This window comes from Helianthus annuus, chromosome 3 (assembly GCF_002127325.2).
Source record: "Helianthus annuus cultivar XRQ/B chromosome 3, HanXRQr2.0-SUNRISE, whole genome shotgun sequence".
In the NCBI taxonomy this organism is placed as follows: domain Eukaryota; kingdom Viridiplantae; phylum Streptophyta; class Magnoliopsida; order Asterales; family Asteraceae; genus Helianthus; species Helianthus annuus.
The window spans coordinates 86,835,890-86,863,875 of NC_035435.2; the positions used below are offsets into that span (position 1 = coordinate 86,835,890).

Below are 27,986 nucleotides of genomic sequence, written 5' to 3' on the forward strand. Positions count from 1 at the left end.
CAACCAGAGGTTCCGACTCGCAACTAGCAGTTCCGACTTAGCAGCAGTGGTTACGACTCGCAACCGGATTCGATACGCGTTGATTGCGACTCGCAACCGGGAGATCTCGACAAGACTTGATGTGGTCTCGAGTAGCAACCAAAGGTTGCGACTCGCAACCGTGATTACGTGCACAACAAACTCTTCTAGAACCTGCAATGTACTGACCAATAGGATTGCAATTTCATGCAAATTGTGTACTATATCCACTAACATGTCTGTTTGTCTATAATGTGTCTAATTTGGATCAAACAAAGCATATTCAAAATATTTGAGTGTCATTCATGCTGTTCATAACATTCAAACATCATTCAAGAATATACAATCCCTAACATCACTTTAATATCATTCGGATAGCAAAATCATCAGATCCCTTATAAAAATATTAGAACACATTTCATCACTAAACATCATAACATGAACGGACATAATGGATATTATCATTCTCGGTTCCTAAGCATAATCGGATACTAACCATTCAACCAAAGTCATGAATATTCATTCTATCTAAACATTCCGAAACAAACATGTTAATCGGTTATGCATTTCACACACATATTATTCACACAAAACATGGCAAAACAATCATCAACAAACATAGTCAAGCACAAAATAATGAAGATCACATTCAAGCCAAAAAGAAACACTAACCGGCTAACTCGAGGTGTAAGAAAGGGGGTGTTCGGGTGAAGATTGATTCGGCCGATCTTCCTTGTCGTTTGGCTACTTGATCCGAGAGAGGAAGAGGTAAAAGGAGGTGATTTTTGGTTGCTAAAGTTCTTAGAGTTTTAGGGTTTTGGCGAGAGAGATGAGAGGAGAGTATGAGAGAAAATGTTGCAAAAATGGTAGAATGGTGAGGGTTGGCCGGTATATATATCGAGTGGGTTGAGGATGGGCTTTGGCCCTAACCGGCCCAATTTACTGTTCACTCGAGACCATCCCGGGTCTCGAGTCGGGTTTCGGCCCCTATATATATATATCACACACATATATATATATATATATATATATATATATATATATATATATATATATATATATATATATATATATATATATCTATACGTACATATATGCACACAACACGTAATAACAAGCAATTCATAATTTTTCACTTAATAGTTTACGTACACACATGTTACATCGAAAGGTTGTCCGGGAAAATCCGAAGTGTCACATTATCCCCAAGTTTTAAGAACTTTCGTCCCGAAAGTTAAGGCAGCCACTGTCAAGCTAGTGTAAGTAAAAACGTTTCAACGGGGTGTCACACCAATGGTTATAGGGAATTAGGTTATTAGTAATGCTTTGACCTAGACTATAACCTTTCTAGGACCCCAACACAAGTTGTCTTGTGTTTAGATTTTAAAACATGCACTTCACCTATCCTTAGGTGATCACCAAAACAAGAACCCAGTTTTCTAAAACGATTTTTGAAAAAGAATCTTCTGTTTTCAAATGATTTATTAAATGGTTTTGAACCCATTTGATTTTTCAAATTGATTTTGAAAATTTATCATTTGTCTTAATGATTCTTTTGGCCTTGTGCCTTCCAAGTTTTCAAAATCTCGTCAAAGTTTTGGGTTCTAAATAATGTGAACACGTGCAAACTGGAAGGGTGAATGCCTGTACCCTGGGTTTTCTGTCTAAGGCTAGAGTGTTCGTACAAATCCACATAATCGGACCAGTCACTCTTACCTAGGAACTCCTGGAGTAAGTGTTCACTTATGGTCATCTTGCTGCCACCTGCCGTCAATGCACTAACTGCGGAAGACCTGGTCATCTTGCTGCCACCTGCCGCATTCCTGCTAATTTGAATCGGGCAACTAAGAACCCGTCTCAACAAGTTGCTCAACCTCTTGCTCAGCAACAAGGTCAAGCAGCACGACCTCACTTCCCGCCAGGTTCTTGTTACAACTGTGGGGATCTGACCCACTACCGTAATCAGTGTCCAAGATTGGTGAATGCAAACCCGGTTCAAGCTCAGGCCCGTGGATGAGCTTTTAACATGAATGCTGTTGAGGCGCAAGCAGACAACGAGGTGGTGAACGGTACGTTCTTTGTTAATAATCACCCTGCGTCTGTTCTTTTTGATTCAGGGGCCGATAAGAGTTTTGTGTCATTATCTTTTGAGCCCTTGCTTTGCGTGTCTAGAACGAAACTAGGTAAGCCCTTGACAGTAGAAGTTGCGAGTGGTGAACCCATTGTTCTTGATTCTGTTCTTCGCAACTGCCAGTTGAACCTTAACGACCATCTGTTTCCTATTGACCTCACGCCTATGCAACTTGGGAGCTTCGACATTATTGTTGGTATTGATTGGTTAGCCAAGCATCGCGCAGAGGTAGTTTGTTTTGAGAAGATTGTTCGAGTTCCGCTTTCGTCTGGCAAGATTCTACAGGTTCGCTGTGAGAAACCTGTTAGTAGCCTCAAGCTTATGTCTTGTTTTCAAGCTCGGAAGTATCTGCGAAAGAACTATGTGGCCTTCTTGGCACATGTTACAGCATATAAGGGCAAAGGTAAGTCTATGCAAGATATTCCCGTTGTTCGGGATTATCCGGAGCTGTTTCCTGAAGAGTTACCTTGTCTACCCCCAGCACGCCAAGTCGAGTTCTGTATTGATCTTGTACCTGGTGCAAATCCTATTGCCAGAGCTCCATATCGTCTTGCACTGTCTGAGATGCAAGAGTTGTCTAAGCAGCTTCAGGAGCTTTCTGACAAAGGTTTTATTCGTCCAAGCTTTTCACCTTGGGGTGCTCCTGTTCTTTTTGTCAAGAAGAAGGATGGATCCTTCAGAATGTGTATCGATTATCGTGAGCTGAACAAGCTTACCATCAAGAATCGATATCCCCTACCTCGCATTGATGATCTCTTTGACCAGTTACAGGGTGCTACTTGCTTTTCGAAGATTGATCTTCGTTCAGGGTATCATCAACTTCGTGTGCATGAAGAGGATATTCCCAAAACAGCTTTCCGCACTCGATATGGGCATTATGAGTTCACAGTCATGCCATTCGGTTTGACCAATGCTCCAGCTGTTTTCATGGACTTGATGAATAGGGTCTGCAAGCCTTATTTGGATAAGTTCATCATCGTTTTTATTGATGACATCTTGATTTATTCTAAGACGCGAGCTGATCACGAGCGCCATCTTCGTCTTACTCTGGAACTCCTAAAGAAAGAGCAACTTTTTGCCAAGTTCTCCAAGTGTGAATTTTGGCTTAAGGAAGTTCAATTTTTAGGACATATTATCAACGGACAAGGTATACATGTAGATCCCTCCAAGATCAGTGCGATTAAGGATTGGGATACGCCTACTACTCCTACTGAGGTTCGTTCTTTTCTTGGTCTTGCGGGTTATTACCGTCACTTCATCGAGAACTTCTCAAAGATTGCAGTTCCTCTAACTGCTCTAACTCAGAAGAACAAACCCTTTGAATGGGGTTCTAAGCAAGAAGAAGCGTTTCAGACCTTGAAGCGGAAGCTTTGTGATGCACCTATTCTAACTTTGCCTGAGGGCAATGATGATTTTGTTGTTTACTGTGATGCATCGAAATTGGGTCTTGGCTGTGTTCTGATGCAAAGGAACAAAGTCATAGCCTATGCATCAAGGCAATTGAAGGTACATGAGAGAAACTACACCACTCACGATCTTGAGTTAGGTGCAGTTGTCTTCGCTCTCAAAATCTGGAGACACTATTTGTATGGTACAAAATGCGTGGTTTTCACTGACCACAAAAGTCTTCAGCATATCTTCAATCAGAAAGAACTCAACATGAGGAAAAGACGTTGGGTCGAACTCCTAAACGACTATGATTGCGAAATTCGCTACCATCCTGGTAAAGCGAATGTTGTGGCTGACGCATTAAGTCGTAAGGAACGTACTGTGCTTCATTGTGTTCGTGTTCAATCTGCTATTCAAGCTCGATCTGATATCCAAGCACGCATTACTCAGGCTCAACAGGCTTGTGTTTCACAAGACTTGATGGGTAAGGAATTAACCTATCACATTAAGCCTGATCTTGTGCTGAAGGAAGATGGATCGTATTACTTCATGGACCGTTTGTGGGTCCCAAGCCAAGATGATCTTCGCACTTTGCTTATGGATGAGGCCCATAAGTCTCGTTATTCTATTCATCCTGGCTCAGATAAGATGTATAAGGATCTTCGTACTCATAATTGGTGGCCTGGTATGAAGAAAGACATTGCCTTGTACGTTTCAAAGTGCCTAACTTGTCTCAAGGTCAAGGCTGAACACCAACATCCTTATGGTCTTTTGGAGCAACCTGAGATCCCAGTTTGGAAATGGGAAAACATTGCTATGGATCTCATTACCAAACTTCCGCGCACTAAGAAAGGTCATGATGCCATCTGGGTAATTGTTGATCGTCTTACTAAGTCAGCGCATTTCTTGCCAATCCGTGAGGATTTATCTGCTGAAGATCTGGCTAAAATCTATGTGGATGAAATTGTATCTTGACATGGTGTTCCCTTGAACATTATTTCTGATTGAGATGCTCGTTTCTCTTCTCGTTTTTGGAGAACCATGCAATCTGCTATGGGGACCCAACTCAACCTGAGCACAGCTTATCATCCACAAACAGATGGCCAAACTGAAAGAACAATCCAGACTTTGGAGGATATGCTTAGAGCTTGTGTGATCGATTTTGGTGGTAGTTGGGATTCACATCTTCCATTGATTGAATTCTCCTACAACAATAGTTATCACTCCAGCATCAACATGGCTCCTTTCGAGGCTCTCTATGGTCGAAAATGTCGTTCACCAGTCTGCTGGAATGAAATAGGCGAGGCTCAGCTTACTGGACCTGACCTCATTCTAAAGACAACTGACAAGGTTAAGAAAGTTCGTGATAACTTACAGGCAGCTCGAAGCCGTCAAAAGAGTTACGCGGACCAACAACGCAAGCCCTTGGAATTTCAAGTCGGTGATCGTGTATTACTTAAGGTCTCACCTTGGAAAGGTGTGATCAGATTTGGAAAGAAGGGAAAACGTGCACCTAGATACGTTGGACCATTCCAGATCGTCGAAAGAATCGGTAAGGTAGCCTACAGACTTCAATTACCTCCAGAACTTGGAAATGTTCATCCAACCTTCCACGTATCCAATCTCAAGAAGTGTTTAGCTGATGAGAACCTCCACATACCACTTGACGAAATTCGTGTTGATAAAACGCTACATTTTGTTGAGAAACCTGTGGAAATTATGGATCGTGAAGTCAAATGGCTTAAACGCAAGCGCATCCGTTGGTTAAAGTTCACTGGGAATCAAAACGTGGACTTGAGTTTACTTGGGACCGTGAAGATCAAATGAAGGCGAAGTATCCACATCTATTCTCACGAGTTTCCTCTAAACAAATTTCGGGATGAAATTTCCAAAAGTAGGGGAGACTGTGACATCTGTGCTTGTAATCATTGTAAACAGTTCAGTTATCAATGAAATAAAGTTATTTGATCCCTATGTTTGTTTGTTGATGTTTGATGTTTTTCATGTTTTGACTTTTATTCGATTTCAAACTCTATATCGCTTTCTGGAGAATTATACGCAAACTGGTGCGTAAACGTAATCAGTTTAACATGACAAATACTCCGGAACATCAATTTATGCTTAACATACCTTAAATAACTTAGAAATAAGTTTTGAAGGCTTTGGTATGGCAAAATCAAGTTTATTCGCCTACAGGGACTAAAATTGACAAACTGCGAAAGTATGCCGATTTGAACTATAATGAACATTCCAGAACATGATCATAAGTTAAACACACCTTAAATATACTTTACATAGCTTAGAAATAGGCTTTGAGGGGTTCGGTGTGCTAAAATAAACTTTATGCTCATTCGGGGACTAAAAGCGTCAAAAAGTGCATAAGTTTGCATTTTCGCGCATAACTTACGTTCTGAATACATCCGAACATCCAAACATTTATGTAAGAATTAAAATATTATGTTTTAATGTTTGGCATGAGAAAATTCCATTCGTCGCCCAATTTGGATCGTTTTTGCGTTCGTTACGACTCCCGTCGTAATTAAGCGAACATCGCGATCGTACGACCAAACGAACCGACATCCGAGATATTTTTGAGCATGTTTTAGGTCCACAATGTTTAGGCATCAGTTTAGGGCCTTAAAGTTGGCTTTACGGGCCTTAGAAGTGTTGAAAATGGCTTAAATATGCAACAGGGACTAAAACTGCCATTTCTGAATAGTTGTGCAGATCAGACAAGGCCAGGCGGCCCGCCTGAGTTTTGTCTGAATGCTGACGCGGGCCGCCTGAGGTGCCCAGTAACAGAAAAACCATTTTTTAAAACAGCAGCTTGTATTCGTTGAACTTGGACATGTTTTTGATCAATCTAGGGGCTGATTTTGATGGTTTTTAGTCACCCCTTGTATTGTAAAACAATGGGCACAAGTGGTGGGCCAAGATTGAAGCTCGATTATCGAGAAACGATCCTAACGGTTGTGCCTTTCCTATAAATACCCAACCCATTTGCCCATCTTCCTCACATTTGATCTTAGTTTTCTCTAAGTGGTTGTGTTTGTGCACTTCCTACCTGAGATTACTTGGAATCAAACCTTGCGGGGACCTTCTGTAAGTATTCTTTCGCGTTTTTCGTTCGTTTTAGCGTTAAAGTCAAACTGTGTTTGACTTTCTGCATTGACCAGTTTATGGTCAATGCGAAGTTCGTTTGAACTTTATAACGTGAGCGTAATCATGATGGATATAGTCCCTAGTGACTATACCTACTGATTACCACGTTATCTAGGGTCAGTGACGAGTTGTAGTTTCGGCCAAAATGCGTTTTCCCGCGTATTTTGTAACCAAACTACTCTAGGGTATTAAAACCGTTTGTTTTAATACCAAACCTGTTTTCTAACTTTACTAAACATGTTCTAGCATGTTTAGCTCGTCGCTTTTAGATTTGTGCTTGTTTAGGGTCGTAAAGGTAAGCGATCTAATCAATCGCTTATACTTTCGAACCCGACCCATTTGGTCGATCATTAGGATCCGACCAAACATTTTAGGTGACCATAGTTGTATAGGGAATAACCTTCCGAGGTTATACCTTATGGTCACGACGTTTAAGTAGTTGTATGATAAGTAGTTCTTATGCCTTACGTAAATTACCAAAATACCCTTTTCGCGCCAAAATTCATTTTAAGCCTATGTAACATAATTTTTGACACCTAAACTGATTTAGCAACTATATTAAACGTGTTAAGGCATATCTTGCTTGTCATAGGGCTAGTTAGGCATTCCGAACGCGTTTTACGCAAATGACGTGTTAAAGTAGCATAAGCTACCTAAGCGGGTCGTAACGGGTCAAAAGCACTTAGGATAGGTTTCGTTTTAGTACATAGGCTTTGTCAAACCATATTACACAAGTTCCCACACTTATTTGGTTTACGAACCCTCGTACTACCCGATCCTCCGATAGGTCCGTTTATTAATGTAGATACCTATATAGGTGCCGTTTGATTCCGTGTTCTTCTAGCATTAATTGGTGGTTATCCTACGACTTCTAAGCAATCTCAAGTGAGTACATAGACCCCTCTTTTACTGTTTTCCAAACATTTTGGGGTGAAACACATGTGCCTACTTGTTACTTTCGTGCTTTCTTGTTTTCACATCATATGCTTGCTATGTTCTTAGTACGCTTATAGTACATGATTTCATTACATTGTTTTGCTATGTATGTTGACTGAGCATGCTAGCACATTGATTTACATTACGTTGCTTTGCTACATATGTTTACTTGGCATATTAGCACATTGTTTTACATTACATTTTCTGCTATGTATGTTGACTAAGCATGCTAGCACATTGATTTACATGACTTTTCTGCTTTGTATGTTAACTTAGCATACTTAGTACATTGTTTTCATATAACATGTTTACATTTGGTATGACATTTGGTTTGCATAAACGGGACTTATATACATTCATTAACATTAGCTACGCCGCTCGGTAGTAAGTAATGGTACCATAGGACTTAACAAATCCCGTTTCTGACATCCTGGATTGGTTAGGATGAAAGGAATGACTGAATCCGAAAACATTTCTTTTGATAACCTTTACTTAAGGTTATCCGTCTGTCTCAAGGCTTGAATGTATGTGTTAACTTACCACATAAATGTTTGTATCATTTAAAAACATGCTTTTACTTTGCAAAACATAACTTTTTGATATACTCAAAATACTTTGTGTTGTACATTTTTACATTTAGTTTAAGTGAATACATATTTACTTAACATACATGACATTTGTTACATATACATGACTACATTTTGGGACTTTTTAAACATACGACAATGGTTTAGACAAGAACATTTGATGGTTGGTTTAAACATGGACTTTATACATTGGTGGTTTGTTTAATGACTTAAGTAACGATATGTGTGTAGTACGATACAAGTGTTATGGGTGAAATTCTGAGCCTATATCCTGGAAAATATCTTGATATATATCTTGTTTATTGTATCTGTTTACATCCGGGATGCTGACTCAGGATATTGGTAACATCCTGAATGGTATCCTCAGGATCACTAACGGATTAAATGCAGGTACGTGGGTTAGAAGCTAGCAACGTTCATGAAGACCTTTTCTACTGAAGACTCGGTCCAAGTCGTTCACAAGAAGCCGTTGAAGCCGCATTACTCGGTCTACAACGTTCACATTGGAATATTCGGAGCATCCCATGTTTATAGGAATTTTAGTTTGTAATTCGTTACTATAAATAGTGGGTATATCAGATCAACTAGGACATCACGATCGCACTCTCTACACTCTCAACACTTGCTTTTTCGCAACTTTCACAAAATCCATTGTAACACTTAGCGATCTGATCTATATCCTGCACCGTATCGTGAAGTTTAAAGCAATAAGAAGAACTAGGAGCTGCGATTGTCAGCTCCCGAGGTTTTATGCCGGCGATGTAGATTGATCAAGGGCTTTCCTCGTACATCTCGTGTCATTTACTTTACTTTATTGCTCATTGTTTGATCGTAGATACAACTCAATATCCTGAGCCGTATCCTGAACACTGTTTTTCCAAAGAACCTAACAAGCATATTTTCAACACACTTTTTAGCACACTACCTCACTCAACTAATTTGATCACTTAATTGCTTCGGTAATTTTTGACCAAAACAATTTGGCGCCCACCGTGGGGCAAGTGGTGCTCTCTTTACTAAAAATCTTAGTGAAATCGTTAATCGGTTTTCTGTTTTCAAAACTTTTTGCCACATTGTTTACAATGGCCTCAAGATCAAACATGAGCTCTTCTACTGTGTGTGCTACAACTTCTGCAACAGTTGGTTCGGTGCTTCCACCGCCTCCTCCGAGGATGCCAGCCTCTACACAATCTCAAGATGTTATCCTTACTCGGAGTGTTCAGGGATCTGCTCTTGTTTTAGCTTCTAACGATGAAATTCTAACCTTGTTTGGAAGTGTGTAGGAACAAATGAGGCAGCAACAGGAAACAAACCAAATGCTTTTAAGGGAAATACAACTCCTGAAGTCTGGCTCGAGCAGATCTGCTGAGGATAATGTCACTCCATTACATCCCAGAGTGTTGAACTTTAATTCAGCTGTGTATGCTGAGGATAACAGGGGGAATATCGTGCCCAGCCTTCCTCAGAGTCATACTCCTGAAATACCCTCCTCGGTCAGGATATCGACTGTGAGGAGCTCAGGATATGCTTCAGGATATGGGCAAAATCCTCTAACGGGTAACATATCGAATAATAATAATGCTATTACCGCTAACAGTGTTGGATCTTTGCAGGATACAACTGTAGCGTCAGAATTATCCAGGGAACTTCAGAAATTAAAGGATATGATATCCAGTGTACCTGGGGTGGTGCAGCCAATTCCTGAAGTGTCCCAGGATAGCCACAAGGTATCTCGGTTCGTGCATCCTATATGTGATGCTGAAATCCCAAAAAGATTTCAGACTCCGAACATGAAACTCTACGACGGAACCACGGATCCTGAAGAGCATATTGCCCAGTATAGGGAAAGGATGGAGATCAACCCTATCCCTCCAGATCTCAAGGAAGCCTGCTTGTGCAAGTGTTTTGGTTCAACCTTGACAGGATCGGCTTTGAAATGGCTCCTAAATGTTCCTCCACATTCGATTACATCTTTTGCTCACTTAGTAAATTTATTTAATAGTCAGTTTTCTTGTAGTAGAAGCTTTGAAAAATTAACAAGTGATCTCTACAGGATAACACAAGGGCCTCAGGAATCCCTTAGGGATTATGTGAACAAGTTCAGCCGGGAATCACTAGACATTCCTCATCTTGATGTTGCAACAGCTGTGCAAGCTTTCAAGATGGGGCTGCAAAAGGATTCTCAATTCTATCAAGACCTTGTAATGAACCCATGCAGGAACCTGGATGAAGCCCGGAACAGGGCTCTAAGATATATTCGGTTAGAGGATGACAGAAAAATGCAAGAAAATATGAATGCATCCTCGACATATGGATCGACTAACAGGAAATCAGAATCCTCATATAGACCATATCGCTCTAAGCCATATGGTAGAAATGATAACAAGAGAGTGAATGCTGTTGAAGACGAGGATCCTGAAGAATATCCTGAATTATCTGAATATTGTTTTTCTGTTAATATACCTGAACTAATGTATGCTATGCAGGGTTTGGGAGATAAAGCCAGGTGGCCTCGGAAGAATCAACAAAAAGCAGATTGGAAAGACAAGTCAAAATGGTGTTCTTTCCATGAAGATTTTGGGCATATGACTGAGGACTGCATCGCTCTGAGGAAAGAAATCAGCTACCTTCTAAGCAAGGGATATTTGAAAGATCTCTTAGGGAAGAAGAATAAGGGTCAGGATACTGAGAAGGATCCTGAGCGAGCGGCATCACCTCCCGCCGATGCCAAGATAATCAACTTCATTTCAGGAGGATCCGACATTTGCGGAACTTCGTATTCGGCGGCCAAGAGACATGCAAAGGAAGCTAAGGCCGAGAGGGGAGACAAACCTATCAGGATGACTACGCTCACAACTGACAAAGTGATCACTTTTGATGCAGATGATAGGGATACTGTCCAGGATCCTCACCATGATGCTCTGGTAATAACATTATATGTGGCTAACCATTTTGTACGCAGGATATTGGTTGATAATGGCAGCTCCGTCAACATAATACAACTGGAGACTCTGAAGAGGATGAATGTGTCTCCGATGGATATCACTTCGAAGTCTACTGTGCTCGTTGGTTTCAGTGGAGAAGCTAGGAACACAGTGGGAGAGATAAGGCTGCCAGTATATGTTGAGGGAGTCAACAAGATGCAACGTTTTTGTGTGATGGATTCTCTATCATGCTATAACATCATCCTAGGAAGACCTTGGATCCACGATATGAAGGCCGTTCCATCAACGTATCACCAATGCATCAAGATCCCTACCCCTTGGGGGGTTGTCAAGATCGACAGTGATCAGCAGGAGGCGAAAGAATGCTACTCATCCTCGATGAAATCCTCAACCAAACCTAGTGCAGCATAGCAATTAAAGACGCGAGCCCAGGATATCGTGGAGGATCCGGAGCAGGATGTGAAGAAAATTATCCTGGACCAGGATAATCCCGATATTTCGGTGCTCGTGGGAACCAATATCCCTCAGGATATTGAAGAACAATTAATTAACTTTTTGAAATGCAGGATGTCAACGTTTGCATGGAAGCATAAAGATATGACAGGTATATCTAAAGACATTATTACTCACAAGCTTGGAATTGACAGGTCATTCAAGCCTATACAACAAAAGAGAAGAAAATTCGCCCCTGAGCGGAATGCAATTATCCAAGAGGAAGTTGAGAGATTATTGAAGTCCAGGATGATCAGAGAAGTTAAGTTCCCGAGGTGGCTAGCAAACGTGGTTGTGGTACAGAAGAAAAATGGGAAATGGAGAGTTTGTGTAGACTACACAGACTTGAACAAAGCTTGTCCTAAAGACCCATTTCCTCTCCCCCACATTGATGCAATGGTAGATGCCACTGCCGGGCATGAAATGCTGACCTTCATGGACGCATCCTCAGGATTTCAACAGATCCAAATGGAGCCTTCTGACCAGGAGGATACTGCCTTTATGACACCAACAGGTATTTGTTGTTATACAGCTATGCCTTTTGGTTTGAAAAATGCAGGTGCAACATACCAAAGATTGGTAAACATGATGTTCAAAGACAAACTGGGGGACACCATGGAGGTGTACATTGACGATATGGTGGTAAAATCAAAGAAAGCTCAGGATCACCTCCAGGATATTAAGGAAGCATTTGATATCCTGGACAAGTATAACATGAAGCTGAACCCTGCAAAGTGCCATTTTGGAGTGGGGGCAGGAAAATTTCTAGGATATATGGTAACCAAAAGAGGAATAGAAGCAAGCCCAGAGCAGATCAAAGCTATCCTGGATATAAAATCACCCTCAAATATGAAGGACGTACAAAGATTGATAGGCCGAGTAGCAGCTTTAAACAGGTTTATCTCAAGATCCTCAGAAAAATGCAAAGACTTTTATGATATCCTGAAGAAGAACAAGAAATTTGAATGGGGTGAGAAGCATGAAGCAGCCCTGCAGGATTTGAAGCAGTATCTCTCAACCGCACCTCTATTGATGAAGCCTGAGGATGGTGAACCATTATCCTTGTATCTGGCAGTATCAGGGAATGCAGTAAGTGCAGTACTCGTAAAGGATCACGAAGGTCAGCAGTATCATGTTTATTATGTTAGCAAAAGTTTGTTAAATGCTGAAACTAGATATTCTCACCTAGAAAAACTAATACTGGCTCTAGTAATGGCATCAACAAAGCTTAGACATTATTTTGAAACACATAGGATTCATGTTAAAACTAATTATCCTGTTAAAAATGTGCTTAGGAAACCAGAAATGTCAGGTAGAATGGCTAAGTGGTCAGTAAAATTAAGTGCCTATGATTTAGTATATGAACCTAGAAATGCCATAAAGTCTCAGGCTTTAGCTGACTTTGTGGCTGATTTTAGTAGTGACATTCAGGATGAGGTAGACCTAGAAGTTCAACAGTTTGGAGAATCCTCAGGATCCTGGACATTATATACCGATGGTGCATCTAATGTAAGAGGAGTAGGATTAGGAATACTACTAAAATCGCCACAGGGGGACATAATACCCCAGGCTGTTAGATGTGAATTCCCTGCTGCTAATAATGAGGCAGAATATGAAGCTTTAATTGCAGGATTAGAATTGGCTAAGAGTATGAATATCAAGAATTTGCAAGTATATGTTGATTCTTTGTTAATTACTAATCATTTTAATGGATCCTATGCAGTCAAGGGTGAGAAACTAATGGAATACCTCGGTATTCTTAAAAAATTAGCAGGATATTTTGATGTTTTTACGCTTGAACAGGTACCAAGAGAGGATAACACTGAAGCAGATGCATTGGCAAATTTGGGATCATCAATCAGGATACCGGAAGGAATCCCAATACCGATATTACATATCCTGTATCCTGCAACGGATCCTCAGCATAAGGAAGTAGCAAGTATTCAAGATCCTGAAGTGGTGTATCCTGAAGAGGATCCTAAATCCTGGACAACTCCAATTATGAGATATCTCAAGGAAGGACATATCCCCGAAAATGAAAATCCTAAGGCATTTAGGATGAAGGTATCACGATTCACTATTATAAATAATATTTTATACAAGAAATCTCTTGCAGGACCATACTTGAGATGCTTGAAGGATCCTGAAGCCAAAGAAGTACTTCAGGATATACATGAAGGGGATTGTGGTAACCATACCGGGGGCAGGTTATTATTTTCAAAAGTGTTGAGGACAGGATATTATTGGCCAATAATGAGAAAAGATGCTGCAGAATATGCTCGAAGATGTGATGCATGTCAGAGGCATAGTAACATATTGCATCAACCAGCTGAACCACTGTATCCTGTAGCATCCCCTTGGCCGTTCATGAAATGGGGGATGGATATAGTAGGGAAGTTACCGAAAGCTCCGGGAGGAAAAGTCTTTATGATGGCAATGACGGATTATTTCTCTAAGTGGGTTAAAGCTGAAGCATTTGTGCAAGTTAGAGACCAAGAAGTAGTTTCCTTCATAAAGAGGAATATCCTGACCAGGTTTGGAGTACCAGCTGAAATAATTTGTGATAATGGGTCCCAGTTTATAAGCAAAAGGACTACTGACTTTTGCAAGAGTTGGGGAATCAAGATGATAACGTCTACTCCGGTGCATCCTCAAGCGAATGGACAAGCTGAGTCTTCAAACAAGATAATAGTGAACAACTTAAAGAAGAGACTTGGAGCCAAAAAAGGAAGATGGGCAGAGGAATTACCCTTTGTGTTATGGGCTGACAGGACAACGGTAAAAAATGCAACCGGCCAAACCCCATTCTCCTTAGTATTCGGAGCAGAAGCAGTAATTCCAACGGAAATGGTGATACCTACTGCAAGATCTATCCTACAGAATCCTGAAGCCTTATGTCAAGATTTGGATACCATAGACGAAAGAAGAGACGCAGCAAGGCTAAGGATGGCAGCATATCAACAAAGAATATCCAGAGCATACAACAAGAATATAAGGACTAGGAGATTTCAAGTGGGTGATTGGGTGCTAAGGAAGGCTTTTCAGAATACTACTAATCCTGCCGATGGCAAGTTAGCTCCAAAATGGGAAGGACCATACGAAGTTGAATCAGAAGCAGGGAAAGGAGCATATAGACTCAAGAATATGGAAGGGGATATGCTACCAAGGTCTTGGAATGCTGTACACTTAAAGCTCTATTTCAAGTAAGAATAGAATTTAATTTCTATCTCAGAATGGTATGTATCCTATCTCTTTTAAATATATATGTTTATTATCTTGAACCCAATACTGACTTAGGCATCGGAGGGGTGTTAGCCAAGCTAACACCCACCTTAGTTTACAATTGTTTTGCAGCATATGCTCCAGGATATTGCTCCAGGATGTGTACTCAGGATAACTCAGAAGATTAGAGGATTGGCCCCCTCTCTCACGTTTAAGGGGTACTGATCCCTTCACAGGTTTAAAGGTATTCACCTTTCTCCCGAATTGGGTTTAAACACCCCGCCTGGAGCGCAAGTTATTCAGGGATAGTTCAAGGTGGCGGGACCAGTCCATGTAAAAGTGGCTGACAATTTCGTTACTGTTGGCTATATCCTGAATTCTAAAGGTATATGAGGATTGATCACCCTCTCTCATGAAAGGGTATTTTCATACTCTCTAAGGTTTAAAGGTTTTCACCTTTCTAAGTCTTGGAGTTTATACACTCCCGCCTGTAGCGCATGAAACTCAGGGTTTATCCCCAGTATACTAAGGGTTCATTTCAGGATATCAAGAGTTTTGCCCTGAGGTATGTGGAATTCATTCGAGTCAAGAATATGAATACATTTGTGTTTCTATGTTAAGTACAGAGGACATACGTCATACTATTCTGAATATGGATTCGAGTTTATAAGTGTGCACTGGGGACAAGCCTATAATGAGGAATTGAAATTGATTCACTGAGAATCTCTGGTATGATCTTTCCTTTTTACTTAGACAATTAATAGGTTGTATTTTGATATCTTTATCAGCATATCTTTCAGAATATCTACCAGGATATATCTGTAATATGTTCCGAAAAATGTGCAAAAAAAACAATTTTCACAAGTGAAATTCATATATCGACGACTGTTAGGGCTGGATTTTTATAGGTGATCCTTACACATGATCCTAACCAGTGATCCTTGTTTCTTTGGCAGACAGTGATCCTCAGCAGAACTTCAGGATCAGGATCATGGGACATTATGGTGATCCTCATACTAACGGCCACTTCCGCTTAATACAATGTTGTTTTGCAGGAACATCTAGCAGGATATGCTCTAAAGACCATGATCCAGGGACGCGTCTTCACAAATATGGCAAGAGCTAAATCAGAGATAGACGTTGCACAGGATATGGAAACATGGCTTGATTCATGGGCAGCAATTTAGGCTAGATTATCTTTATTTCTAAAGGGGTAATGAGCTGATATCTAGTCATTTTACCTAAAATAGGTCACCCATACATGTATAAATACCACTCTTCCTCATTCGGAAGAACACACACGACATACGGCACAAACTCTCAAATACTTAGACACTCAGTGATCCTTGTACTCAGCTCATTATCATCCAAAGTTGTAATCATATTTTTGTTATATTGAAGTTGGTGATCGGTAGTTGCCATCACCCGAGGTTTTTTATGCCGGAGATCATTCATTGATCAAGGGCTTTTTCCTCGTATAAATCATTGTGTCTTTGCATCTTTATCACAGAAGTGATCCTTTACTTTCATAACTAACCAAGCATCATACCCCGTTTTCATAAAGTTTGGTTACATTATCCTTGTGTGATTTTTGACCAAAACAGTTTGGCGCCCACCGTGGGGCAATTGGTGCTTCATTCATAAGAAAATCTTTTGTTCGAAATCATTTCAAAGAGTTACATGGCTTCATCATTGAAGAACACGTCCACGGCGATGTCTGCAGTCACCTCATCACAGATCACCTTGCCTCCTCCACCGGCAGGATCTCAGAAAAATACTGAGAAGAGATCAACTCCCACTTCCTCTAAACCTCTATCTTCTTCTGCTATGAATTCTTCTATTCCGAGTACTAGTGATGTATTTGCTTTAATTTTGCAGATGAAGGATCGTATGCAGCGGCAAGATGAAACCAACGAAAGGATCCTCAGGGAAATTGGAGATCTCAAAAGACAAAAGAAAGCGGCAGAGGATCATTCTCCACTGATGCCCAAATCCTTGAGCTTCGATACTCCAATGATCACTTCCCAGCCATCAGGGATCCCCGACGTGCAAATCATAGGGGAGTCAAGAGGATCACGTCTCAACTCGGCAGCAATGACTCAGACATCAGATTCACATTTTCAGCCAATAGGATCCTATCCTCAATACATGGGATCCTTCATGAATCCGGGAGCCTATCCGGGGGCACAGCAGTTTCAAGGATCCTACTTTATTCCAGGATCATTCCAGGGCCAAGGATCCTCTTTCATTCCAGGATCATCCCAGATACCAGGATCCTTACAGATGTCAGGATCCCTAAAAAGTTTGCAAACAGGAAGTCTAGATGTCCATCAAGGGGACTTCATTCCAATGCAGACCATTGCTTCCACTGGTCCCGCCGTTGTTCCAGAATCCCAGCAATATGGATTCCCTAACTTGAACCCAATGGGAGGTAACACTTTAAATAATTATCCTACCACTAACCTTGGATTCATGCAGGATACAGGTACCAATCACGCTATGGCCAGGGAATTACAGAAACTAAAGGACATGATCTCAAGTGTTCCAGGGGTAGTCAAGCCTATCCCAGAGATTGCAGATGGAAGCCACAAGGTATCTCGCTTTGCACCACCAATTTGTGATGCAGAGGTACCCAAAAGGTTCCATATCCCTACCATGAAGCTGTATGATGGCACAACGGATCCAGAGGAGCATATAGCACAATACAGGGAAAGGATGGAAATCAATCCTATCCCAGAAAAGTTGAAAGAAGCATGCCTATGTAAAGGATTTGGATCCACTCTAACTGGATCAGCTCTTAAATGGCTGCTAAGTCTTCCCCCCTACTCTATTACTTCATTTGCTAATTTAGTTAATTTATTCAATAACCAATTCTCTTGTAGTAGAAAATTTGAAAAATTAACTAGCGATTTATACAGGATAACTCAAAATCATAACGAATCATTAAGGGATTATATAACTAAATTTAGTAAAGAATCCTTGGACATTCCCAACTTGGATATGGCTACGGCTGTTGAAGCCTTCAAAATGGGACTGCTTAAGGATTCATTATTCTATGATGATCTTGTTATGACACCATGCAGGAATTTAGATGAAGTAAGAACTCGAGCACTCAGGTTTATCCGGCTAGAGGATGACAAGAGGATCCAGGAAAGACAAGTAGGATCCTCAAAACAAGATAAGCAAGGATCCTCCTTCAAAAGCAACAAGTTCAAATCCTACCTTAGAAACGAGAACAAGAATGTGCATGCTGTTGACCAAGAAGAGGATGATGAAGAATATCCTCCAATCTCAGAATATTGTTTTTCCGTCGATAATCATGAACTGATCCTTGCAATGCAGAATCTAGGTGAAAAAGCTAGATGGCCCAGGAAGAGTGATAAACCATCCGGGACTAAAGATAAGTCCAAGTGGTGTGCATACCATGAGGATTTCGGGCATCTAACTGAAGATTGCATAGCCTTAAGAAAAGAAATTGGATACCTGCTAAGCAAGGGGCATCTAAAAGAATTATTGGGGAGAAAAAAGCAAAGGACCCAGGATCCTGAAAGGATCCCTGAAAAGGCTCCAGCACCTCCGGCAGACGCACAAGTGATTAACTTTATATCCGGAGGATCGGACATTTGTGGTACATCCTTTTCAGCGGCCAAAAGACATGCAAAAGAATCAAAAATGGATAATGGAGAAAGGCCTATTAGAACCTCAAGTGTCTCAGAAGGGAAGATGATAACATTTGATGAGAATGATCGCATTAACCTTCAGGATCCTCACCATGATAGTTTAGTGATCACTCTCTTTATCTCTAACCATTTTGTCCGCAGGATCCTTATTGACGGAGGGAGCTCAGTGAACATTATCCAGCTTGATGTCCTGAAGAAGATGGGAATCCCAGAATCAGACATCACACCAAGATCCTCCGTGCTTGTAGGATTCAGTGGAGAAACGAAGAAAACTTTGGGGGACATCAAACTCCCAATCTACGTGGAAGGATTACATAATTACCAAAAATTTTGTGTTATTGACTGTTTATCTTGTTGCAACGTTATCCTTGGCAGGCCTTGGATACATGACATGAAAGCAGTTCCATCTACCTACCATCAATGTGTGAAGCTCCCTAGCCCATGGGGGATAATCAAGATCGACAGTGATCAGCAAGAGGCTAAGGATTGCTATACCTCATCCATGAAGCCAACCTCGAAGCCAAGGGAGCAATAGCAATTACAGTATCCTCCGAGGAATGTCTTGGAGGCAAGGGAACAAGATGTAGATGAAATCCTCTTGGATCCTAGTGATCCTGAATCAAAAATCTATATCGGATCAGGGATCCTTGGCAACATGAAAGAAGACATGATATCCTTCCTCAAAAGAAGAAAATCTACCTTTGCTTGGAAACATGAAGATATGACAGGTATATCTAAGGATATTATTACTCACAAACTTGGCATTGACAGGTCTATCAAGCCAATCCATCAAAAAAGGAGGAAGTTTGCACCAGAAAGGAATGCCATTATCCAAGAAGAAGTAGAGAGACTACTTCGAGCAGGTATGATCAGAGAGGTAAAGTATCCAAAATGGTTAGCCAATGTGGTTGTTGTCCAAAAGAAAAACGGAAAGTGGAGGGTATGTGTCGATTTCACTGATTTGAATAAGGCATGTCCCAAGGATCCTTTCCCATTACCCCACATTGACTCTATGGTGGATGCAACAGCGGGGCATGAACTGTTAACTTTTATGGATGCATCATCTGGATTCCAACAAATCCAGATGGAACCATCTGACCAAGAGGATACAGCCTTTATGACCCCAACCGGTTTATATTGTTATATTGCCATGCCTTTTGGACTAAGAAATGCAGGTGCAACATATCAAAGGCTGGTAAATATGATGTTCAAAGATCAAATTGGAAAAACTATGGAGGTGTACATAGATGATATGGTGGTCAAGTCAAAGAAAGCTGAGGATCACCTAAGGGACCTGGAAGAAGCATTCGATATCCTTGATAGTTACAACATGAAACTTAATCCTTCAAAATGCCATTTTGGTGTTAAGGCAGGAAAGTTCTTAGGATACATGGTAACCCAGAGGGGCATTGAAGCAAGCCCGGAACAAATCAAAGCATTAATAAATATCAAATCTCCTGCCAATGCCAAGGATGTTCAGAGACTGACAGGCAGGATAGCAGCTTTGAACAGGTTCATATCGAAATCCTCAGAAAAATGCAAAGAATTCTACGATATCCTAAGGAAGAATAAGAAGTTCGAATGGACTGAGAAGCATGAGAATGCTTTACAAGCCCTAAAAGAGTATATGTCCTCAGCACCAGCATTAGCAAAACCGGAAAAAGGAGATGTGTTATCCTTATATCTGGCGGTATCCTCAACCGCTGTAAGTGCTGTCCTTGTTAAGGATCACGAAGGTACACAATATCCTATCTACTATGTAAGTAAAAGTCTACTTGATGCCGAATCCAGGTACTCACACCTCGAAAAACTTATCCTTGCATTAATCATGGCATCGACTAAGTTAAGACATTATTTTGAAACCCATACTATTGTTGTTAGAACTAATTTTCCAATTAAGAATGTCCTCAGGAAACCAGATATGTCAGGGAGAATGGCTAAGTGGGCAGTAAAGCTTAGTGCCCATGATATAAGATACGAACCAAGAACAGCTATTAAATCTCAGGCACTAGCTGACTTTGTGGCTGATTTCAGTAGTGATCTACAAAAAGAAGCAGAATTGGAGGTTCAGCAGTTGGATGAGACCAAGGATCCTTGGATACTACACACTGACGGATCCTCAAATATCAAAGGCACAGGGCTAGGGATCCTACTAAAATCTCCACAGGGGGACATAATACCCCACTCCATAGCCTGTGAATTCCAAGCAACTAACAATGAGGCTGAGTATGAAGCCTTAATTGCTGGCTTACAAATTGCTAAGGATATGGGGGTAAAGTATCTCAAAGTATATGTAGATTCATTATTGATCACTAATCACTTTAACGGATCCTATGCTGTTAAAGGTGAAAAACTAACAAAATATTTAGAGATAGTCAAAGAATTGGCACTCTCTTTTGTTTCTTTTAGCTTAACACAGGTACCAAGGGAGAATAACACGGAAGCTGATGCATTGGCCAACCTAGGATCATCCTTGAAGATTCCAGAAGATATAAGTATCCCTATCATCCATATCCTGGCTCCTGCTATTGAAAATCAGGTGGCCATGGAAATAGAAGAGGATACTGCAATGATCCCTAGTGAAGAAGCCCAATCTTATTCAGGATCATGGATCTCACCAATCATGAGATACTTGCAACATGGGGAGATTCCAACGGGAGAAAATCCTAGAGCTTTCAGGATTAAGGTATCTCAATTTGCAATCTTAAATAATGTGCTATATAAACGATCCCTTGCAGGACCATATTTAAGATGTATTGAAGATCCTGAAATTGAAGAAGTGTTGAGAGACTTCCACGAAGGAGATTGTGGAAACCACACTGGGGGCAGGGCATTATTCTCAAGGATCCTTAGAACAGGATACTACTGGCCAACCATGAAAAGGGATGCTATAGAGTATGCTAAGAAATGTGATCCTTGCCAAAGGCATAGCAATATCCTTCACCAACCAGCTGAATTACTACACCCCATTCCATCCTCTTGGCCATTCATGAGATGGGGAATGGATATAGTTGGCAAGCTCCCTAAAGCACCTGGTGGAAAAGTATTTATGCTTGCCATGACTGACTACTTCTCTAAATGGATAGAAGCTGAAGCCTTTGCTCAAGTCAGAGAAAAAGAAGTTATATCCTTTATCAAAAGAAATATTATAACTAGATTTGGCATTCCCTCTGAAATTGTATGTGATAATGGTTCCCAATTCATTGGAAGCAGAACCACTAACTTTTGTAACAGTTGGGGAATCAAGATGATAACATCAACACCAGTTCATCCACAAGCCAATGGTCAAGCAGAATCATCCAACAAGATCATCATCAACAATCTGAAAAAGAAGCTAGGATCCAAGAAAGGAAAATGGGCAGAGGAGTTACCTTATGTGCTATGGGCTGATAGGACAACTCCTAAGAATGCCACTGGCCAAACACCTTTCTCTTTAGTATTTGGGGCAGAAGCAGTGATCCCAACAGAGATGGTGATCCCAACTGCTAGAACCATTGCTCGTGATCCTGAAGAAAATGCTGCAATCCTAGCTCAGGATTTGGATACTATTGAAGAAATCAGGGATCTAGCTAGAATAAGGATGGCAAGCTACCAACAAAGAATGGCTGGTACCTACAACAAAAATGTCAGGATAAGGAAGTTCCAAGTCGGAGATATGGTGTTGAGAAAAGCATTTCAAAATACTATCAATCCTGCTGACGGGAAGCTAGCACCAAAATGGGAAGGTCCCTACTTGATTGAAGCTGAAGCAGGAAAGGGGGCATACAGGTTGCTAACCATGGAAGGAAACTTGTTACCAAGAGCCTGGAATGCTGTTCACTTAAAGAAATATTTCATGTGAATATGATCCTTCATGCATGTGATCCTTACATTGAAATATCCTTGAAGGATCCCGGAGATATCAGTAATCCTTACTCTGGTAATATGCTTATCCTAAAACTATTGCATTTTCTTACTTGTTGCCTAAGGATAAGGATCATGTATCCTTCATCCTCTACTCACAAACCATTTGAGTTATGATAGTTCAGGTATCTTCTGCAAATCGTCAAAGATCTCCAAGAGCACCACAGATCCTTGGGTACAACCCCAGTTATCCTTGGGATTATCCCCAGTTTCCGCCAGCAGCGCACGATGATCCTGGTATAGTTCACGTCTTTGGGACCAGTACCCACTTTCGGGGCTGACAACCTCATCGTACTGGCTATATTTGGGATCCTACGTATAATGGTGGACGCACCATACATCCGTTCCTAAGGTTTCTAACGTTTTCACGTTAGCTAAGGTTTTGACATTTTCATGTCACTAAGTTTGGATAGTTGCCAGAGAAGGGCCATACTCCAGTTTACATACGATCCTTTGGGCTTGTCCCCAGTTATCCTTTGGGCTTGTCCCCAGTGATCCTCCGGGATCATCCCCAGTTATCCTTTGGGCTTGTCCCCAGTGATCCTCCGGGATCATCCCCAGTTATCCTTTGGGCTTGTCCCCAGTGATCCTCTGGGATCATTCTCAGTTATCCTATGGGCTTGTCCCCAGTTACTAACTTATCTTTTATATTGGTTCAGTCCCAAGTTATATTCCATTTTTTCAGGTTTTCGAAGCTAAACAATTAAGGATCCTTAATCCTTATTATCCATTAAAGTTTTACCTATGGTTATTCCGATTAAAGGTTAGGATCCTAACTTGGATCCTCAGGTATGATCCTTAACTATTTTTAGTTTCATTATTCATTATCCTAACCAACTCTTATACTTTGACAACCAAACCTATGATCCTTGAACTAAAATACTTTGAATAATTTCAAACATCAGGATATTTGATCTAGGATCATATCCTAAATTTATTAAACATATTTTCAACTCTTGCAAATATATTACAAAGACAACTAAGAAACAATAAGATAAGGATAACAACACGAGGTAAGCCACAAAAGTTAAAGTTATATTATTGAACAAAAGGATCATTAACCCTTTCAAGAAAGTTGTCAAAATTGCCAACCCACGTTTCTACCAGTAAAACGTGGCCCGTCCACATGGGTTGGCAAAGGGTGTCCATTGTCTATGCGGTCTTAGCATTTTTGCAGGAAAGTAAAAGCGGCAGGATCACAAAGGCTTCATCCCCCAAACAGAGGATCCCTCCACCTTTTGCAATCCTACCCATTGTTCAAAGGATCCAGGATCCTTAACCCTAAGAAACTATTGTTCAGAAATTACAAACCATAATTGTTCACAAACACCACTACCACAAAAAACCACTACCGATCCTAAAAAATTGGGCTCCGGCCTAGTCTCGAAATATCCATCATCGCCCAATCATGCAGCCTACACCTTCGCTGCTTCATCACCACCAGCATCTCCACCTTGATCCTTCTCAGCATCACCACCTTCCAGCATGGGGATCTCCTCAGCCTCATCCTCGTCCTCCAGGTCTGCCAACCTTGCCTTCCAACCCTCAACATCCCACGAGCTTTTGTCAAAGGTAGGATCCTGAGCCTCCTCGGCCATCTGAAGTTGTATCTTATACATAGCAATTGCCGCGGACACCTTAGCATCTTGGGTGATCTCCTGCTTCTCATTATCCATATCGATCAACCTCTGAGCAGCCTCAGCCTTCATGACCCGGAGTTCCTTCTCAAGATCTCCTATCTTGAGATCCTTTAACACACCCATTTGCTGGAGATCGGCAATTTGGCTCTCCTGGTCCTCAACATGGCCCAGATAGGTCTCAATCTCGGCAAGTTTCTGCAACAGGAGAAAAAAGATAAGCTTAGGATCAGATGATCCTCAAGAAAAGCAGAATATACAAACAGGATATGTGAGACGGATAACCAACAGGGGCAGTGATCCTTACCTCATTCACGTAGTCGAGGAATTGCTGACGGAGGAGGGGAAATCCTTGGAGATCTTCAGAGGTTTTCCTCTTTTTTCCCTTGCCCCGGATAGATGCTTTGGGAGCTGATGCTGAAGGACTGGCAGCAGGAGCCTTCTTCTTCTTTGAAGATGTGACATTGGCAAGATCACTTATCCCAAATATGGAGGCAGATTTAACAGACCTGGCAGATTTTCCAGCACCTACACAATTCAAAAACAAGATAAGTTCCCTTATTAAATTAAATACTTTTACATAAAACTTATTTTTTATGAGGATACTTACTTGACATTGTGGCAGATGCAGAGGATATCTCTTGAGAATCTTGGATAGTGATTTGGAAGCTTCTAACTTCAGGATCAAGCTTTTTAAAAGCTAACACTCTCTCTTTTGCAGCAGGGGTTAATTTCAGACGAGCAATGGAAATAGCTGCATAAAAGACAAAGAAAAAAAAAAAAAAAAAGACATCAGCGATCCTCATCATATGAGACAGGATTGATAGTGATCCTTCGAGGATCCTCTACCCTACCATGAGTGGCCCATTCCTTGGGCAAATCCTTCCCATCCGGGATTGAATCCCTCTTAACAAAGAAAAACCGACGTTTCCAGTTGGTATCATTCTTAGTAACTTTGAAGATTGGGTGATCCTCCCCAGCTTTCCGTTTCAACAAATATCGGTGAGAACCGAAAGTGGTGAGATCGTAAAACTCAGCTAACTCCGCCATCCCCAGATCAATCCCTTCCTGATCGATGATCCTCTCGAAGGTATAAAGAACCCTCCAGATCATCGGCATAGCTTGGACGTAAGAGATGCCGGTTAAGGAAAAGAAAGACTGGGTAAAGTCTGGAAAAGGATACGAGTACCCTATAGCAAACGGGGTAGCAGGAAAAGCCACCCAGACATCCGAGATATAGTCGCTCAAAGCAGTAGGATCAAAGGATTTAAAAACGGCATTCGCCGGAAAGCAGTGACGAATTTTGTCTACGTGAGCATCACTAAAGCAACACCTCTCCGTAGGAGAATCCTTGATAATCCCCTGGCTTTTTAAGGGACTATCCTTCTTGGAATCCTTGTGTGGAGAATTCCGGAGCAACATGTTTTGTGACGGAATAGAAACAGAGACGGAGTAGAAAAAACAGAGTAAAGAAAAGGAAGAAGGGAAAGAGAGAAGAAGAGGATACCTGAACAACCTTCGGTGCAGAATATAAGGGGAGTGTATCTCGAATTTAAATACAAACTGATCCTCACCCTATCTCCTATTTATAATCATGATCTGCAGGATTGTCACATCTCTGACATAATGATCACAACGGCTAGTCCGAGCATAACGGCTAGTTTCTTGGAGTCGCCCGTTAGAGATAAGATCGAAACAAAATATAACTCGTCTATTTACAATTAACTCCTTATATTTTGGGGGCAATTGTTAGGGCTGGATTTTTATAGGTGATCCTTACACATGATCCTAACCAGTGATCCTTGTTTCTTTGGCAGACAGTGATCCTCAGCAGAACTTCAGGATCAGGATCATGGGACATTATGGTGATCCTCATACTAACGGCCACTTCCGCTTAATACAATGTTGTTTTGCAGGAACATCTAGCAGGATATGCTCTAAAGACCATGATCCAGGGACGCGTCTTCACAAATATGGCAAGAGCTAAATCAGAGATAGACGTTGCACAGGATATGGAAACATGGCTTGATTCATGGGCAGCAATTTAGGCTAGATTATCTTTATTTCTAAAGGGGTAATGAGCTGATATCTAGTCATTTTACCTAAAATAGGTCACCCATACATGTATAAATACCACTCTTCCTCATTCGGAAGAACACACACGACATACGGCACAAACTCTCAAATACTTAGACACTCAGTGATCCTTGTACTCAGCTCATTATCATCCAAAGTTGTAATCATATTTTTGTTATATTGAAGTTGGTGATCGGTAGTTGCCATCACCCGAGGTTTTTTATGCCGGAGATCATTCATTGATCAAGGGCTTTTTCCTCGTATAAATCATTGTGTCTTTGCATCTTTATCACAGAAGTGATCCTTTACTTTCATAACTAACCAAGCATCATACCCCGTTTTCATAAAGTTTGGTTACATTATCCTTGTGTGATTTTTGACCAAAACAACGACGACAATGATAAAGCCAAAAAAGGGTTATATTATTAACATAGCAAAAGATTATGCAATTGGCTTCGTCTCAAACCGAGACCCATCCACCAAAAGCATAATTAGTTTCCTAACATATTTACTTAACAAATGAAGGCTTCGTCTTGGAACCCAAGATACCTCCACCTTCACTTGTTAAAAGTGTTCAAAACAAACCATACTAACTGATGACCAAGGGCTTCGTCCTGAAACTCAGGATCCCTCCACTTTGGCCATCATATTGTCTACGTGCAGGAAATTAAAATTGTTCAACAGACAAGAAAAGTAAATTGTTCAGGACATCAACCATCAAACCTAAAAAAAAGTGGGCTCCGGCCTAGGCATCAATATCCATCATCGCCCACTCAGCTGCCCTCACACAGCGGCATCCTCTCCTGCTTTCCCCGGCTTCTCAGCACCGGCATCCTCTCCAGCATCCTGTCCAGCATCCTCACCAGCATCTGCTCCAGCATCCTTCTTGTCTCCAACCTGATCCGCCACCCCTGCTGACTTGGAAGATTCACCGGCTTCAGATGGGAGTGGCACAGCCTTGCCTCCGAGCTCCTTCAGCTTGGCTACCCAGGATTCAATTGGCCAGGATGGGCAAACAAGACCTGTCTCCTTGGCCTCATAGGCCATCTTGATGCGTGCTTGTAACAGGGAGACAATAGCGGAAGTCTTGATTCCTTCCCGGAAATTGATCATGGCCTGATCGTGACCCATTTGCATGGTGGCCAATTTGAGCTCAGCATCCTGGGTGACCTTTTTCAGCTTATCCTCATAGTGCCGGCTCTTCGCTTCAGCAATGGCACCTTGGTCAGCAACGGTGCTTTCGAGCTGTTTGATCCTGGCTTCATGAAGGGCGACGGTACCACATGCATCGTTGTACAAGTGGAGCAAATGCTGGAGGCCCTGTGCATCAATAACAGGTACAAGTTAGAATATGTATCTCTATAATGACTAAGATATCCTATCAGGATATCCAGTTAGGATATCCAGGCAGGATATATGTGCAGGATATACGTGCAGAATATGTGTCAGGATATTACCTTGTTGAGGAAGGATGTCATTGGCTCTAAGGAATCGGTGAAGCTGAGCTCGTCATAGGAGAACCCTTCTGAGCTTGGAGCGCTGACTTCAAGGCCTTTCCTCTTTTTCGCCGTGGAAGCACGAGTCCTTGGGTTGGCCTTGGGAGCTGGGAGTGGCTTGGAGCTAGTAGCAGCAGGAGCCTCCTTCTTGACTATAGAGGGAGTTGGATAGCTGTCAAGTTCTTCAAGGTCTAGATAGACTGGGACTTTGCTGGAATCTGCACACAGGGAGTAAAATTCTAAACCTTTCCTAAAGATATCAACTAAAAAACATGTGTCTACAGGATATCTTGCAGGATCCTTACCAGACAT

General features: G+C 41.3%; 1 protein-coding gene across 1 annotated transcript; it reads right to left on the reverse strand.

Moving 5' to 3' along the window:
• Window positions 1–317: 317 nt before the first annotated feature.
• On the reverse strand, window positions 318–27,986 carry LOC118490438. The gene is made up of 4 exons (XM_035988078.1): window positions 27,980–27,986; window positions 27,636–27,892; window positions 27,349–27,498; window positions 318–326 (listed from the first exon to the last, which is right to left on the reverse strand). Exons 1-4 carry the CDS (start codon window positions 27,984–27,986, stop codon window positions 318–320), a joined length of 423 nt encoding a protein of 140 aa, XP_035843971.1.

Bases quoted from the DNA above. Each gene is read 5' to 3' on its own strand.
- LOC118490438 (XM_035988078.1), bottom strand. The intron at 27,499-27,635 runs GTAATATCCTGA...ATTGATGCACAG, and splicing joins TGACATCCTTCCTCAACAAG to GGCCTCCAGCATTTGCTCCA.